This window comes from Balaenoptera musculus, chromosome 15 (assembly GCF_009873245.2).
Source record: "Balaenoptera musculus isolate JJ_BM4_2016_0621 chromosome 15, mBalMus1.pri.v3, whole genome shotgun sequence".
Taxonomy (NCBI): Eukaryota; Metazoa; Chordata; class Mammalia; order Artiodactyla; family Balaenopteridae; genus Balaenoptera; species Balaenoptera musculus.
In genome coordinates this window covers 50933008-50949154 of record NC_045799.1, presented here as the reverse complement: position 1 = coordinate 50949154, position 16147 = coordinate 50933008, and the positions used below count along the sequence as shown (strand labels likewise).

At 62.1% G+C, this 16147-nt stretch overlaps 1 protein-coding gene across 5 annotated transcripts; it reads right to left on the bottom strand.

Annotated features, from left to right (window-relative positions):
- Positions 1-158: 158 nt before the first annotated feature.
- On the bottom strand, positions 159-11488 carry SLC9A3R2 (SLC9A3 regulator 2). 5 transcript variants are annotated; one of them, XM_036827069.1, is made up of 7 exons: positions 11150-11488; positions 8490-8690; positions 2599-2778; positions 2103-2256; positions 1982-2025; positions 1552-1614; positions 1020-1319 (listed from the first exon to the last, which is right to left on the bottom strand). In XM_036827069.1, the coding sequence occupies exons 1-7, from the start codon at positions 11360-11362 to the stop codon at positions 1161-1163; spliced, it is 1014 nt and encodes a 337-aa protein (XP_036682964.1). In that variant the 5' UTR covers positions 11363-11488; the 3' UTR covers positions 1020-1160. The 5 variants fall into 5 exon arrangements, 4 of the variants coding, with proteins under 4 accessions (XP_036682966.1, XP_036682963.1, XP_036682964.1 ...); XM_036827071.1 differs by lacking the exons at positions 8490-8690; positions 11150-11488 and adding an exon at positions 5300-5481 and having other exon boundaries at positions 159-1319; XM_036827070.1 differs by lacking the exon at positions 1552-1614 and having other exon boundaries at positions 11150-11484.
- Between the last annotated feature and the right edge of the window lie 4659 nt (positions 11489-16147).

The following is a 16147-nucleotide window of genomic DNA, read 5'->3' as shown; positions in this document are numbered from 1 at the left end:
AGAGGGGCTAGCGGATGGATTTGGGGAGGGGAGGCTTAGGAATGGGACTGTTTCCAGCAGCTGAGACTTAGGGAGCTGCAGGCTGCCACCTCCCTGCCCAGACCATGATCCCTCCAACCCCCAAAATGAAGGCTCAGGAAGGACAGAGACAGCCAGGGTCCAAGAAAGGCCTGTTTATTCTGAAGGCGTGCATGTGCTATGGCTTATGGGGCAGACAGCGATGTCGGTCGGTCAGGTTCTGGGCAGGGGGAAGGCAGAGTCGGTGGGGTTTCCTCAGGGGGAGGCTCCCAGCAGGGGCCAAGCCCGGAGCCTGAGGTCCTTCCTGGGGGCAGGCTCTCACACAGTCACACCCCGAAGGCCTAGGGGCTGCCATGCAGGGACAAGGGGCCTGTCCAGAGTCTACCCTCCTCAGGGGCACAGGGCCTCCATCCTCAGGCCCCTCAAAGAGCCCAGGCCCTGTACCCCAGACCCCCCACCCCAAGGAGGGCAGGGACGGGGCAGAGGGGCAGCTCTCACAGCCACATCTGGCATCCTCAGCACCCCCCAAAGCCTGCATGAACACGGCCTGCAAGCCCCCCAACTCTGTCCCTGGACATCCCTGGCGCTCCCACTTGGGATGGCTGCTGCTGAGGGGGTGGGGAGGAAATGGTTTGCAGAGAAAGGTTTGTTTTATTGCAATTATTTAGAGAGCACGTCCTGAGGGGGGTGGGGGCAGGGCTCTGGTATTAAGTGGAAACATGTGTGGAGCTAGAGCTCTTTCTGGAAAAAAAGCAAAAACACAAATTCCTTTAAGTCAGCAGGCCCAGGCAGAGCAGCAAGGGCCGGGCCCTGCGGGTCACCACTGCCTCTCCCCCTCTCCCTCTCTCCCCCATCTCCCTCTCTCTTCCTCTCCCCACATCCCCTCATTGTCTCTCTGGGTATCTCACATCTCGGGCTCTCTCTCCCCATCTTGCTGCCACACTCCCCTAGCACCCAGCGGGTTGGGGGCAGGACGGGGTCTTACTGGGGCACAGGTTGGTTCTTGGGTGGTGGTGGGACCACCACGGCTTGGGGAGTAAGGATGCCCCCTCCAGTCCACTGAGGGGAGCTCTGGGCGGGCCCGAGGGGCAAGGCCCAAGGTCCGTGCAGGAGGAGCCCGGCAGGAAACAGGCAGGGAGGGCTCAGAAGTTGCTGAAGATCTCTCGCTTCCGGTTCCAGTCCATCTGCGGCGCCCGCTTGTTGACCCTGGTGGCTCTCACCTTCTCCTTGGCCTCGGCTGCAGTGGGGCTCAGGTGGAGGCCGCTCTCCTGAAAAGGGTCGCGCTTCCAGGTGCTGCCATCCTAGGGGCGGACACGGTGGGCGGGTGGCCAGAGTGAGCCCTGGACCCAGGCCCCCAGACAGGTGGCCTTTCCCAGGGAGTTCACACCAGAGGCCACCTGGCAGCAGGCCCAGGAGGGCTTCCTAGAGGCGGTGGCCTCACAGCTCAGGCTGACAGCTCCACAGATGCCCGCCCCCAAGGTCTCAGGCCCCCCAGTGTGTGAACAGCAGTAGAGGTGGATAGGCACCCGCTACCTCAGTGTCCTTGTCTAAGTCAGGCAGGTCACTTCGGGACGAGCACACGGAGCCACCATTGAGCTGGGAAACCAAGGGTAAGGCGTGGCTTTAGGGGCCCCACCCAGGAGCCTCTGTGCACACACAGGCTTACACGCACACATGCAGACACGCGTGCACACGCCAGAGCTGCATTTATTCCTCCATTTGGCAGTGGCCACTGAGCCTCTACTACACCCTGGAGGTGCCCGAGTGCCCTATGGCGCTGGGGTGTGGCTGACCCAAGACGGATCCAAGGGGCATCAAAGCTGGGAGTGACAGGGCCAGGCTCGGTCTCACAACCATGCTACACAAGGACAGAAATCTCGGGAGGGGCTCTGTCAGGTCTGGGGACCCCCAGAGGTGCCCCTGTGGTCTCCCGGGCTCACCCTGTCCACTCCCACCCTCTCACCTGGGCCGAGCTGGTCCCGTTGGTGACTGGTGATGGCAATGGACCTGTGGGGACAGTGTGTCACTGGCCACTCAGCCCCCAATGCTTTACCCCAGCCCTGGGCCCCAGGGCAGCCACCCACCTTCCACATGCTCCTCAGTGGGTGTGACCCGCAGCCGCTTGAAGTGCTCATCTGTTTCGGGGTCCACCACAAGCAGCCGGGCCTCGTCCTCCCGTGCCTTGATGCTGGCAACCACCTCCGCGTGGCGCAGCCCCTCCACATTCTGCCCGTTCACCTGCCGCCGCCAGCACGGGGTCAGTGCTGCCTGAGGGCAGGTCGCCACCAGCCCCCCAAGCCACTCAGCCAGGTGTGGCATCAAATATTCATCAACGCTGTCACCAGCCACGGCAGCAAGAGGAGCACCAGCTCAGGTTCCCAGCATCTCCCTCCTCCCAGTGAGGACCCGGGGCCCAGACACACACACACACACACACACACACACACACACACACACACACACACGGAAGGGCACGGGCGTAGACAAACATACGGGCAGGCACGGATACACACAGGGGACGTGGGCCCAGTCACAAACAGAAAGGACACAGGTGCAGACATATACACACAGGGCAGGTACCTCTATGAGTCGGTCCTGGGCACGGAGGCCAGAGTGGGCAGCAGGTGAGCCCGGGTCCACCGAGCGGATATACTGTCCGGGCCGGGACTTGTCACTGTGCAGGTTAAACCCGTAGCCCTGGGGGCCTTTTTGCAGGTGGCAGAGCCTCGGGCGCAGCTCCCTCAGGGGCCCGTTGACATCCTGCAGGCACAGGGACGCAGGGTGAGGCTCCAGCTCTGACCTCCCACCCTAGAGGCACTGACCCCACCCCTGAGGCCTCCGGTCCCATCCCCAGTGTGCAAAGGCAGGAGTGGAGATGGTGGGAGGGAGCCTCAGCCCCACACTCGGCATCATGCCCCCACCTGACAGCATCCCCAGGTCTCAGAGACCAACACGGGGTGGGGGGGTAGGGGGGGGGTGACGCTTAGGCTGCCTGTGATGATTCAGCTTCCGGATCCTGAACAAAGCCTTAGTCTCCAAACCCGCAAAGGACCTGTGATGGGGTCAGGAGCCTTACAGGGGTGTTGGGAGAATCAATGGGCTCAAGGCTAGGGCTGAGCACAGACCAGGGGCCTAGGAGAGACAAGTGCGATGAGCTGCCACTCGTCACAGTGTCCAGGAAGGCTGTGGGCCCCGCCTGTCCTCTACCCACCCCCCATCCGATTGTGGGGCTGGCAGGGTAGGGCCGTAGGACCGGGCTGTTTTGTTTATGCTCCCAAAGGTCTCCCTAGGGCAGATGGCAGTGCGGCTGTGTTTGCTTTCACATTCCAGAGCAAGCTGGAGCCGCCCCACCCCCACAGGGCCCAGAGACTTGGGACGCACGGGCTGGAGCCTGGGCAGGAGCGCCAGTGAGGGAGCAGTGAGGGGCCGAGGATGGGGCCTGCCTCCCACCTTCCCTGCCCTCCACGGAAGGCTCACGGTGCCCTGAGGGTCCCCCCACCAACACCCCAGGGCTCTGCCTCCGTTTACCTCTGGCATCCTGCAGTAGGTTCTGGCTGGGGGTGCGGGAGGGCCGTGCAGGCAGAGGCCAGACCCCAGGACCCCCACCCAGCCGGGGCCTGAGGTAGTGACCACAGCGCTGAGTGGCCAGCGGCCACCGGTGCTCAGTTGAACATGGCGGTGGCCGGAGGGAACGGGCGGCCAGCAGCTCAGGTTTCCTGGGCGCTTGGGGCTCAAGTGTGCGTGCAGGTGAGACTATGCAGGGTGGGGGTGCTCACCAGGGCCTTTTCCTGTCCCTCTACCTCCCTGTGTGTGGCCAGTGACCCTGGGCCAGGCTGGGGGCTGTACTGAGGGAGGGCCAGCCTCCAGGCCTTCGAGCTCACCCCCAAACCCCAAATCTGACTGTGGCTGCCCAGCTGTGGGACCAAGCGTGTCTCTCCTCACAGGGTGGTGCCTTACCTCAGTCTCTAGGCGCTCCCACCCCTGGGGAACACCTTCTTCCGGTCCAGCCTGTGCCCCTTCTCCATGACCCCTTCCCCGACCCCCAAAGCCTGCCCCCTTGGAACCCCCCCTGCAGGCCACCATCTGCCCCATAACCCCAGGAATTCCAGGGACTGGGCTGCTGCTCCTCAGTCCCCCAGGGGCTCGGCCAGGCATCCTGGGCTGAACTTGGGGCTGTGAGACTCCCGGGTTCTCCAGGAGCTCACTTATAGACTCAGCCCCTCTCCAGACACACCTGGAAGTACAGGTGTGCAGCTCTGAGACGCCTCTCAGGTTCAAGCTGTCAGAGCACAGGTCCCAAGGCTGGCCGGGGCCGTGCGTGGCAGTGGAAGTGTGACATGAGCACACCTGGTGGTGGAAGTGGGCCCAGGTGGCAGCGGGGCATCACATGGTCACAGAGACCAGACATCCAAACGTACGCTCGCAAACGGGCTTCATGGACCCGTGTGGTGACCCATCGTGTGAAAGGACGGCCCTCGGCACCGGGCCCTCGGCACCAGGCCCTGTGGCCTCTTCCCACGCCCTCCACAATGGTTCCAGGGAGTGGTCTCTCAAGGCCCCCAAACGGGAGGACTGGGGAGGGCGGGCAGCTGGGGCCATGAAGCCAGGCTGAATGCAGTCACTTCTGGTTTGAGACCATACTGGCCATCTCCCTGCCTCAACCCAGCACGGCCGCCTCTCACCGCACAGCCAAGAGGTTTCTCCTAACATCTGGCCTAAGTCCCTCTCCTTACAATCAGGGTCCAAGGAGCGCCAAACTTGGCACTAGACCCCTCAGGTTGAGGGGCTGCAATGGGGCGCGGTGGGGAGACAAGGCTGGCAGCGTGGCGACCCAGCGGGAAGGCCCACGGGGAGGCCCAGCACCATAGTAGGTCAGGAGGGGGTGCAGGCTGGGCCCAGCGCATTGCTCACATTCCTCGCTCCTGCCCTGGCTCAGAGCACTTCCTGTTGCCTCCCAGCTAGGCCCTCAGGCTTCCACAGGCTTCCAAGCCCCGATTCCCTACCAGGCAGCCGCAGAGCTGGACAAGCTCTAGTCTCCCGGCCATGCCTGTAACCAGACAAAGAGGCTGGCATGGGGGTACCCCTGGAGCCAGGCTGTACCACCCCCCAGATGGTGACTCACCAGCCCTAGCAGAAAAAGGCCCCCATTGTTGCTCAGAGTCCAGCCTGCTCACACCAGGGTCACCAGGGTCCCCAGCGTCCCCTCTCCCAATCCTGGGGGACAGAGACTAAGCTGGCTGCCGGTGTCCTCACTGCCCACCCTGCCCCCACCCCACCTGACCTGCACAAGCCTCCGGGATGGGCTCCGTGGAGGGGCTCCTGGGGCCGGGGAGGGTGGTGTGGCACTCCCAGAGCGGGCCATAGGAGGCGGGACAGAAGCGGCAAGCGGCGAGCGTCCAGCTGGAGTGGCCTGAGCTCTCCAGCCAGCCCAGGCTGCCACCCCATTTATCCACCTCCCACTGTGGCCCAGGCTCCCCAGGGATGGGTGGGGACATAGGGCTGAGTCACTTTGAGGAGCAGGGTGGTGGCTGAGCCCCCCTCCCCTTCTCAGGCTCCAGCCCGGTGTCCCCCACCGGCCAGGTTTCCGTCCCAAGAAAGGAAGGAAGGAAACTGCTGGGAGGCCCTGCCCTGCTCCCAGGACCCAGGGCTGGGGAGACAAGGAGGCAAAGGAGGGGACCCTGACCTCAGAGCATAAGACAGTCCTGCTGCAGCTCACGGGGGGATGGGGAGCAGGAACCAGGGAGCCCCAAAAGCCCTCTTGTAGGCACCGCGTCCTATACCAGGCGGTCACCCTCTGCAGGACTCTGTCACCTCACTCACTCTCAGCCCCCAAAGGCCTCCAGAACTGGAGGTGGAGGCATGGGCTGGCTGTGAGGGGGAGGAGGGCCCGGGGTCTATCATACCCCTTCAGCCCTGGCACCGCTGGCTGCCCCGTCGCTGTTCGGGGCGGTCGCCCATCATCACTGTCACGATCAGCTGCACTGCAGCTGCGGCCACCCCAGCCCAGTCTGAACGGGGCTGAGTCACCACTGACAGCCCTGACAGCCCCCGGAAGGGAGGGGCCAGCCACATCCGTGTCCTCCCCTGCCCACCCCCTCCTCCCTGCCCAGGACAGGAGGACACTGAGGCTGAGAGAGCCAGAAGGGCCCTTGGGGCCTGGACTCCCACCTCAGCCCTTCCCCCCACAGGGCATGGAGGGTGGGCCCCTTCATCCCCCACTGTGAAGCAAACAACACACATCTCTCCCCAGTTCTCCTGACCCACTGCTGTTGAGGCCCTATCAGGGCATAGCCCTGTATATAAACATCGTCCACCCAGGCTCCCTCACAGCCTGTGGTGGGCGGAAGCTAAGCCTGGTTTGTGGAGGTCAGCGGAGGTCCAGCTCTTCCTTCCCATGCTCTGAGCTCAGCCGATTAAATACCGGGTCTCTGGCTGGGAGGGAAAAGAGAGACCGTGCCCTCAGGGACTCCCCTGACCTTATGGGGTCCCTGTCCCCCTGCCAGCCCCAACCACGGAGGGACCTGCCAGACAGGCCCCACTCTTTTCCTCTAAAATTACACCAGCGGCAGGCTTCTCTGGTGGCACAGTGGTTAAGAATCCGCCTGCCAATGCAGGGGACACAGGTTCGAGCCCTGGTCTGGGAAGATCCCACGTGCCGCGGAGCAACTAAGCCCGTGTGCCACAACTACTGAGCCTGCGCTCTAAAGCCGAAGAGCTGCAACTACTGAGCCTGTGCGCCACAACTACTGAGCCTGCACTCTAGAGCCCGCGAGCCACATTACTGAAGCCCGCGCACCTAGAGAGCCCGTGCTCCGCAACAAGAGAAGCCACCGCAATGAGAAGCCCACACACTGAAACAAAGAGCAGCCCCCACTCGCCGCAACTAGAGAAAGCCTGCATGCAGCAATGAAGACCCAACACAGCCAAAAATAAAATAAATTGAATAAAAATAAATTTTAAAAAAATACACCAGCGGAAGACCCCTCCTAGGGCTTCCTGCAGCCCCCAGAGCCTGAAATAGTGGAGGGGGAAGGTCCCACCCAAGGACAAGGTGCCTCCCCACCCTCCAGATAAGGCCTGAGGGCAGAGTTTTCCACAGGAAGGTGAACTCAGCCATTTGTGTCTAAATCAATGGACAAACGCCTAGGGGGAGGGGCACTTCCTCCTGGGGGTGAGATGCCCTGGGAAGGAGGTAGGCTCCAACTCTCAGTTTGGGGGGGTGGGGTGGTCAGCCAGCGCACCATCCCAGGGCTCCCCTGAAATCACAAATCTGACCCTAACACCCCCTACTCTGGCCTTCAGTGGCCCTGGGGCAAAGTCCAGACTCCAGGACTTGGCACTGTGGCCCTAACCACCACCCCCCAGTCTGCCCTAGAGCCACAAAGAACAAAAAAGGGAGGCAGGGGTTCATGCTCATGCCTGTGCCCAGGCTGCCTCCCCACCGGGAATGCCATCCCCTCCAGGAGAAACACGAGGCCCCACAGGATCCAGGTCACAGGCATGGCCAGCTCGCCTGGGAGACATCCGGGAAAGGGACAGGGCAGGTGTCAGGGTCCCCTGCACACCCAGAAACGTCAGATCTCACACCTCCACCAGCCCCAGGCCAGTGGTTCTCAAAGTGGGCTCTGGGGAGCCCCTCGGCTTGAATCTTCCTTTAAGGGATTTTTCTCTTTAAAAAAAAAAAAAAAAAAAAGAAGGTAGTAGGGGCACAAAAGACAGAAGGTAGTAAGGGCATGGGGCTTCCAGGAGGGCAGGACAAGCAGGCTCTTCCTCCTGGCATCCAGGTGCTGCCCCAGTAGGGCCACTGCCCAGCCCCTGATACCTAGAAAGAGACAGAACTGGACTCCCCACCACCACCACCTCCCCCTTCTCCAGCTCTTCCCCAGTTAGCTCTTCCTGTCTGGAGGGGGGAGCAGGGAGAAGGGGGAGGTGCCCCAACCCCTGCAGACCCCGGAGCTGAGGACCCAGCTTAGAGAGTCTCCTCAGCTGCCACCACGGAGGAGGGTCAGCCCCTCTGAGGCCTTCAGAGCACAAGCAGGCTCCTCAGACAGACGGACAGACAGACACCCAACACAGGCACAGAGCTGAGCACGCTCAGTCCCAGGACATCCCAGCAGCCCCTCCCCAGGTTCCTCAGCCCCTAGGCCAGGGAGGGGGCGGCTTGTCAGAGTGACCCTTCCTAGGACAAGTGGCTCTGAGGAGCATCCTGGGGAAGAGGGCCAGAGACGGGGGCTGTGGACCAGGGCCAGGTTGCCCTGACACTACCTGGTTTACAGCACAGGCTGAGGGCAGAAAGAGTGGCTCCAAGTAGCCAAGAGGGTTTTCACCAGGGGCAGAGAAGGGGCCCAGAGGGGCAGCAGAGACGCAGATATACTTCTGGAGGTGACCAGAGGCAGAGACTGCTGTCAGGAGGACAAGAAGGTGGTTCTGGGAGAGCCCAGGGTGGTCCCTGTGGGCAGAGCCCGCCATACCTTCTGGGTGACCTCAGAGCTGAGGCTGCCCCCTCGTGCCCAGTCCAGCTTTGGCTCCCAGGGGTCGTGGGCAGGCGGCAGCCCTCGCTGGGCCATCTCCTCAGTGCAGGTCAGTTGCCGCCGGCGGAGCTCTTCGTCCGTCTCCTTGTCCACCACCAGCAGCCGAGTCTGCCCCTCCACGGCCTTGATCCTCTGCACCACCTGGGACAGGTGGGTGGCGGGAGGTCACGGCCAGCACTCCAGGCAGCACATGGGCAGCGGCACCACCCAGGGCTGGCCCAGGGCTGTGGGCAGGCTGCGAGCCTACCAGGGGCAGGGGTGGGCGGCTGGATCGAGAGGCCCGCCGGCTCCGCCCCCCACCCCCACTCCAGCAGCTCCCTCCCTCTTCTCCTGGGGCTCCGGACACGAGGGCCCAGGCTGCAAGGGCTGCGGGGGCCTCGCAGGGCCTCGCCTCGGCCCAGGAAGTGACAAAGACGGTGCTCAGCTGAGCTTCGGGTTTTCAGTATGCGTGTGTGCATGTGTGTGGCCCGCACCCTGCAGCCTTCTGTTTCAGGGTGTCTCTAGGTCTGGGTTTGAAGGAGAGAACTGTCTCCCTGGGTCCCAGTCTCAGTGTGTTTGTGCCTTTTTCTGTCTTTTCCAGTGGTGGAACACGGTAGTCTAAACCCCTGCCTCTAGGCCTTCCATTCTCTTCCAGATCATGACAATGGACCTATTCCTACTGGACCTGCGGAGAGAACACCTGGGTTCCTGTGGCAAGGCACCTCCTCAGGTACCTACCCACAACCCGGAAAGCAGGATTCAGACACAGCAGGGAGAGGTGGGGAGGGGCAGGTCCACCTGTGGGATAGGTGTGGTTACGCAGGTGTCTGTGAAGTGTCTAGAGCATGTGCATGGTGACGGAGCATACATGCTAGTGTGTGCCCGCAGGAGGCGCAGTGCCCACTGGGCATTGGGGAAGGAAGGGCAACACCCCACCCCTACCCCAAGGCCTGGGAAAGGACAGACAGGGCCCCCACCAGCTGCTCAGTAGATGTTGTCAAAAGATAGGAGGGTCTGAACCAGGCCCATCTTTGCCAGCCCTCCTCTGTACCTGTCTTTCCCGGTGAGCCACAGAGTCACAGGAGGACCCCAGGACCCTCATGCTTCCTGACTGTGGGACCCAGACGAGTCACCCAGTATCCCCAAGCATCAGTTTCCTCATCTGTAAAATGGGAGCCGTAACTGTACCTTCTCCCTCCCAAGACAGTGGGAAGGTCTCAAGTGGTCCTGTGTGAAGTTCTTAGAGACCAGCACCCCGGGAGGCCTGGGATAAGCATTGCTCTTGGGGCAAGGGTGGCAGCAACTGTTAAACAGAGGCCAGGCGCCAGCTCTACCAGGCCCTCCCTATGGCCTGTCAATCCAAGCTCTCTGGCCTTGACCCCCAGCCTCCAGCAAACAGCCTATCCAGCTGACACTCTGGGTAAAAGACAGAAGGACGGCAGACAGATGGACAGACAAAATCTCCAAGGGTAGAAGTGAGAGTTCAGCTCCCAGCCCAGCCAATTTACTAATCTCTAGGCCCAGGCCTGGCCACGCAGACAGGTGCTGGGGGGACACAGAGGAGCCTACTCAGAAGGGGTGGAGGAAGACTGGACCCAAGCCAGGTGAGTCCCTGGTCAGTGGGAGATGGACACCCCCCAGGGGTCAGAACCTGCAGAGAACCTCCCTCTGGCCTTTATCTTCAGCTGCAAGGGGCAGGGGGCTGCGACCAGTGACCCCTGCCAGGCCATCCAGCAGCTTCTTTGGAGAAGAATGTGCTGCCACAGTGGTGACTCCCACCAGGACCCAGACACCATCAGCCAGGACACACACTACTAGTACAATGGGTGCAGACACACTGACGACTACACATAGCCAGGTGGGCAGACACACAGGCCGGGACACATATATACACAGCCACACACAGGAGGGTACACACACACACACACACACACACACACATCCCCCAGTTCACACACGTCCAGGCATGCAGATCTGTACACACACACACATATCTAGGGGTGCAGACCTGTATACTCATGTGCATACAGTCCAGCACACACACTCACTCAACTGATGCAGGCACACACAGGTGTGCCCTCCCTGTGACATCCCCCGCAGGTACACACACGAGGGACCCCAAGAGGGACCTGCACATTCACAGACATACCGAGTTGTGTACACACGCACATGTGTACACGCTGATAGAAAAGCACCCGGATCCCCAGGCACAGGGAGACCCCCGAGGGGCCAACTCCTCCACACATTGCCCTGAGGCCGGAACAAGACTGAAGAGCGAGGGCTGAGACACGGAGGAGCCGCAATGCGGCCCCTCCCTGCCAGGATTCCACCCCCCACCGCCTCGCTCCGTGCAGGACCCACCCGGGCTGGAGGAGGCTAGGAAGGAGGCCGGCTGCCTCTGCCTCAGCGGCCACGTCCCCCACCTCTCCACGGGAGCCCACCGCAGGCCCTTGTGCGATCCCCTCCTGGCCCGGAGAAGGGAGCTGAGGCCTGGGCGCAGGCAGCCCCGAGCTCGGTGGTTATTGGCGCCCTCCGCGCGCGCGGGGCAGGGACGCGCTCCAGGGATGGGGGCGGTGGGGGGTGGCGGAGCGGTGGGCCGGGGATGGAGCGCAGGCACCCACCTGGTGGTGCGTCTCACCCTCCACGTTGACGCCGTTGACCTCGATCAGCCGGTCTCCGGCGCGCAGTGCGGCCGCCTCCGCCGGGGAACCGGGCTCCACGCGCCGAATGAACTGCCCGCGGCGGCCCTTCTCGCCGTGCAGGTGGAAGCCGTAGCCGTGCTCGCCGCGCACCAGGCGGCACAGACGCGGCCGCAGAGGCTCCGGTGCGGCCATGGTGCCGGCTGCCCACCGGCCGGCCAAGGGCTGGCCACGGCGCTCACGCCCGCCGCCAGCAGGCAGGGGCGCGGGGGCCGGCTCGGGGTGGGGCGCGGAGGCGGCGGCGGCGCTGGGGACCCGGTGGTGGCCTCGGCGGCTCCCGCTCGGCTCCCGTCGCCTCCGGCTCCGGCTCGGGCTCTGGCTGCGGCACCGCCCCCGCGCCCGCCCCTTCCCCGCCCCCTCCGCCCTGCCGCCCCCGCCCCGGGTCCAAGCCACCCTGGTCATTTCCCATGCCTCCGCGCTCCGCCAGCCCAGGGAGGCCCCGGGGGAGGCGTCAGGGGACCCCCGAATCACCAGGACCCCTCTGTCTCGCCCCCATTCTGGGCAGTCTTCTTGGCGCCAGCGCCTTTGCCTCCTATGACAGTAACATTTATTGAGCACCTACTGTATGAGTAGCAGGGGCATGAAGGCAGGCCCCTGAGGCGGGAAGAGGGTAGAGGAAGGATCCTTAGACTGAGGGACCCCTATACAGGGGCCCGAGGGTAAGAACAAGGGCCACGGCTCTGCCCACCCTCCTCGGGAACACCCCTCCCCCTCCCCCCCTCCCCTCCCATGCCCCGTTCCTGTATCAGAATCCCTCCTGCAACCCAGAGCTTCCCTGACCCAGCACAGAGTCCCAGGATGGTCCAGGAGGCAAAAAGAGGGGTCTGAAACTGACAAGGCAGCAGCCCCTTCCTATATCCTATAGGCCAGTGACTGAGTGACTTCCTGGCCCTGCCCAGGAGTGATTGTGCCTATCTGTGCTACGTTTGACCATTAAGCATTCCCCACCACCATCCCCTCCCTTTGCCAGGGCCCCTCACTCCTGTCCCTGCCCATCCCAGGCCTGGTGGGTGACTGCAAAGGGTGAGGGAATGACATGCACTTGTCTGGCTGGAAGGAAGGGGTCTTTGCTACCCTCCTCCTGACCTAGGATGAAATGTGCTGACGGCTTGGGCCTCTGAGCACTAGCCAGTCAGCAGTCACGGGAGCTGCTCCCTTGAGCAGGCCCCTCCTGCACCCCAGCTCTTCCTCCCTTCCCCTCCCTCCACCTCCACCAGCATGAATGCCCCCTTCTCCCAACCGATGGACAGTCATTTATTCTTTGTGTACCTCTCTGAGTACATTTTACCTGGAACAAACCTAGGGGTCTCAGGCCATTTTACAGATCAGGAAACAGGTCTGGAGAGGGAAGAGACCCATACAAGGTTCCCCGGTTCCCCTTGGGCCCAGGGCGGTGAGATCCCAAGTCCACCCTCTTCAGCTTTCTCAGTCACACATACAGGAAGACAGCTGAGCTGCAGGCTCACCCTCAACCTGCCCCTCCCCAGCCCTGCTCAGCACCCTGCACATACCTGGCCCCCAGGGGTCAGGCACAGCCAGCCCAGACAGTTCCCCATGAGGGGAAAAGCAGGCTCTGCTCAGGCCCAGTCCTTGCTGCTCCTTCTTCCCTCGCCAGTGCCCCCAGCCTGGGCTCCTAGCCCCGGACCAAGCACAGGGCCTGCCTCTAGGCAGCCTCCTGGGCCACAGCCCCTTGGGTGTCCACACCCCAGCTGCTGCCCCTAAAAGCCACTTAGGCTGAAGCAGCAAGGCTGCTCCCCCATCCCCACCTCTGAGTTACTGGATGATGCTGCCATAGGCTCCTACCTGGCTAGCCACCTCCATCTGTCTGTCTGTCTGTCTCTCCAAAGGCTGCCTGTCTGGCCTGTGACTGGCCTCCCTGAACCCAATCTGGTACTGCTGTCCCCGGAGGCAGTGAGGGTGGGTATGGACAGTGGGGTCCACCATATGCCACCCCAGGTGGGGTTTAGGGGTCACCCTATAGCAACCAGGACCACCCAGGACCTGCTAGGCTATAGCTTTGAGGCCACACCAGAGACGAGGGAGGTGGCTGGAGGGGAGACCCCCAGACCAAGGGGAAGGGAAGGTAGGGACCCCTGATCCCTTGGGTCAGGAGGCTTGGAGAAATCTTCCCCTTCTGTAGAGCAGACACTCCCAGATCAGCCTTCTGCAGCCCAGGACTCAGCCTGTGAGTGAAGATGGATGGGAAGAGAACACCACTGGAGGGTGGGGTAACCAAGGGATGTGGTCACAGCCAGGGGCCAGGAACACTGCACCCCAGAATAACAAAGGAGGCCCCAAAGCAAAAGAGAAGCCAAGGAAGTACCAAGAAAGGTTAGCAGAGTAACAAAGCCAACATCAGAGTAACAAAGGGGACAGGTAGCAAAGGAAGTGGGTAAAAGCAACAGAATAAAGGCAGCAGGGAACCACTCCGAAGGGAGAGCAGGAGTGAGTGAGAGGGAACAGGGTGAGTACGGAGTGCCTGGGGTGACAGAGGTGAAGAAAGGTGACCCAGCAGCTCTCTGGCCAAACTCTCCCAGGCCTCTTCCTTCAGCCCCACTGTGCGGAGGTGTGAGAGGAGAGAGGCCAGGCAGCAAAGGGAAGGGAGAAGCCTGGGCAGTGGCCCGGAAGTGTGCACTGAAAGGTGTTTGGGCTGGAAGCTGTTTGGGTCCCTGGGGATGGGCTGGAGGAGGTGAGCACGAGGCCAGCAGAAGGCGGGAAGGCGGGCAGGTTGCTGGGTGACCCCCACCCCCTCACGCTCCTGTGCTCACCCCACTCCTGCCATCCTGGTCCACTGGGATGCGACAAAGGGAGAGGAAGTATGTCAGATCTTCCAGTCCTTCTCTCCCCTAGGTCCACCTGGTGTAGGATTGTCCTGTGCTCCTGTTTCAGGGGAGGGGGTTTCCTCTGACCTTTGAACCTATCTCCCTGCGGAGATGGGGCAGAGCCTGGGCCTGGGCAGAGACTCTTTTGGTGTGACCGTGGGCAGAGGCCTTGTCACTGCCAGAAGGAGGGCCGGAGACGCCTCCTTAATGGGCATTAAGGGCCTCGCGTGATGACCAGGCGTCGCTTACGACCCTTTCCTTCAGACGTCGCCAGGCCTCTCTTCAGAGCCCCACATTGGAGCAGGCGCGACCAGCACAACGGGAAGAGAGATGAGAAGAGACCCAGAGATGAGAGGGAGAGAGAATTGGAGAGGCTTCGAGGATCAAAGAGTGCGGAAGCGCATAAGGCCCGCGGTCGAGGACTCCCAGGTGGACTGCCCCGCCCACCCTGGGATGGCCCCGCCTACCTCCTCCCATCGCCAGAGGAGCGGAGTGCGACTGTAGCCCGGGAGAGCAGCCGCGCAGCGCCTCCTGCCGGCAATGAGTGGGATTACATCGTCCAGGGAGCTGCCCAAGGTTCCACCTCTCTGGCTCTGACTGGTCCAGCCCTGCCGAGTGGGGGATTGGGGTGACACCTGCGCCCTAGGGCTGCTTGCACCGCAGGAGCATAGGGGCGCCATGGGGGTGGTAGCAGAGAAGCTGGGCCTCTGCTGAGCTCCTAATAGGCTCTGCTTTCTCGTCTTGAATCTGGCACCAACCTCTCTGGACTGGGGTATCTTCAGGCAACATGAAACCTAGCCCCTCACCGAGTGTTCCAGCACTTGTGACCAAACATTTAAAGGCCACTTGGTGCCAGGCCCTAGCGAGCACTGAGGAAGCATCACTGAGACCCAGGGAAACAGATTTGTGTACCTTGGCAAGGGGAAGCCCAGGGCTGGGGCAGCCTCCACGAGGGGCATTTAACCTGGCCTGGGACCCTGGAGTCCTCAGGCAGGGTGAACCACAGGGCTGTTCTGGAATCTGCCTAGAGTTCCTGCAGGCTGTGTGGGGAAGGGGAGGGAGGAATGAGACTGTGGAACAGGGCCCAGCCTCAGAGCATGGATTTCATTGCATGGGTGGTGGGAGCCCTTGCGGTGTTGTGCACTGGGGGTGACAAGGTCAGGACACCCATGTTTTGAAAGGCCAAGTTCAGTGAGGAGCAGGGGCAAGAGCACTGGGGAGTTGGGGGAGAGTAGGTTGACCTGAGTGGTCTGTGACTTCCCCCAGAGCAGATCCTAGAGGAAAAAAATACTGAGTGGAATCAGAATAAATAAATTCTGGAGTCCGTAAGAATTGGAAGGGTGGAGTAAAACAGAGTACCCATATTAGCAGACCATGTGGAAGAAAGGTGCACCCAGGAGATGAGAGGAAATGGCCAGTGGGAAGAGGACTCCAGAGGGTACTTCCAGAGGACAAGGGGGGTAGTGTGGGAGCTGGCTCCGTGTGGGCACCCCAAAGCCAAGAGCTAGACAGACATGAGGCCACCACTCCCCTGTCCTTGCTGGGTGCCCCAAGGGCAGCCTTGCCACATGGCCAAGGGAGGACTACAAGGGCAGACAGCATCAGGGCACAGTGACCAGGCACTTCGAGGTCCAGGACAGTTGTGGGAGTCTGAGACCACACTGAAGAGGGTTGTAGGGGGAGCAGAAGGGTGGAGTGAGGGGGGCACTGGAAGGGGACCCAGGTGGAGGGAGGTCCTTGCTATTCAAGATGGCAGAGCACATTTATATGGGGGGACTGGAGACAATAACTGGAAATGCAGAAGGGGATAAGAGGTGGAGGGGTCCCTGAGGAGGCAAGGGGGTCTGAGGTGGAGGGACCCTTCCTCCCTAAGGAGAGATCATGGCCATGGCGATGAAGAAGGGGGCCAGGGGTTTCCCACTTTGTCTCTGGAAGCCCTTGGCTGAGGGGAGGGAGGGGTTCCAAGGAGATCCGGGTTTGAAATGAATGCTGGGAGATGGGGGAAAGGCTGGATGGGCTGCCAGGTCTTAAGGTCCCACCCCCTTGGGGAGGACATTCTCCCCATGCTGGCCAGCGGGCATAGTGAGGGGACCTCCTG

Bases quoted from the DNA above. Each gene is read 5' to 3' on its own strand.
- SLC9A3R2 (XM_036827068.1), bottom strand. From the start codon at position 11,362: ATGGCCGCACCGGAGCCTCTGCGGCCGCGTCTGTGCCGCCTGGTGCGC. The intron at 8,691-11,149 runs GTGGGTGCCTGC...CACCTGTCCCAG, and splicing joins AGGGTGAGACGCACCACCAG to GTGGTGCAGAGGATCAAGGC. The intron at 2,779-8,489 runs GTATGGCGGGCT...CTGTGCCTGCAG, and splicing joins GCTCTGAGGTCACCCAGAAG to GATGTCAACGGGCCCCTGAG.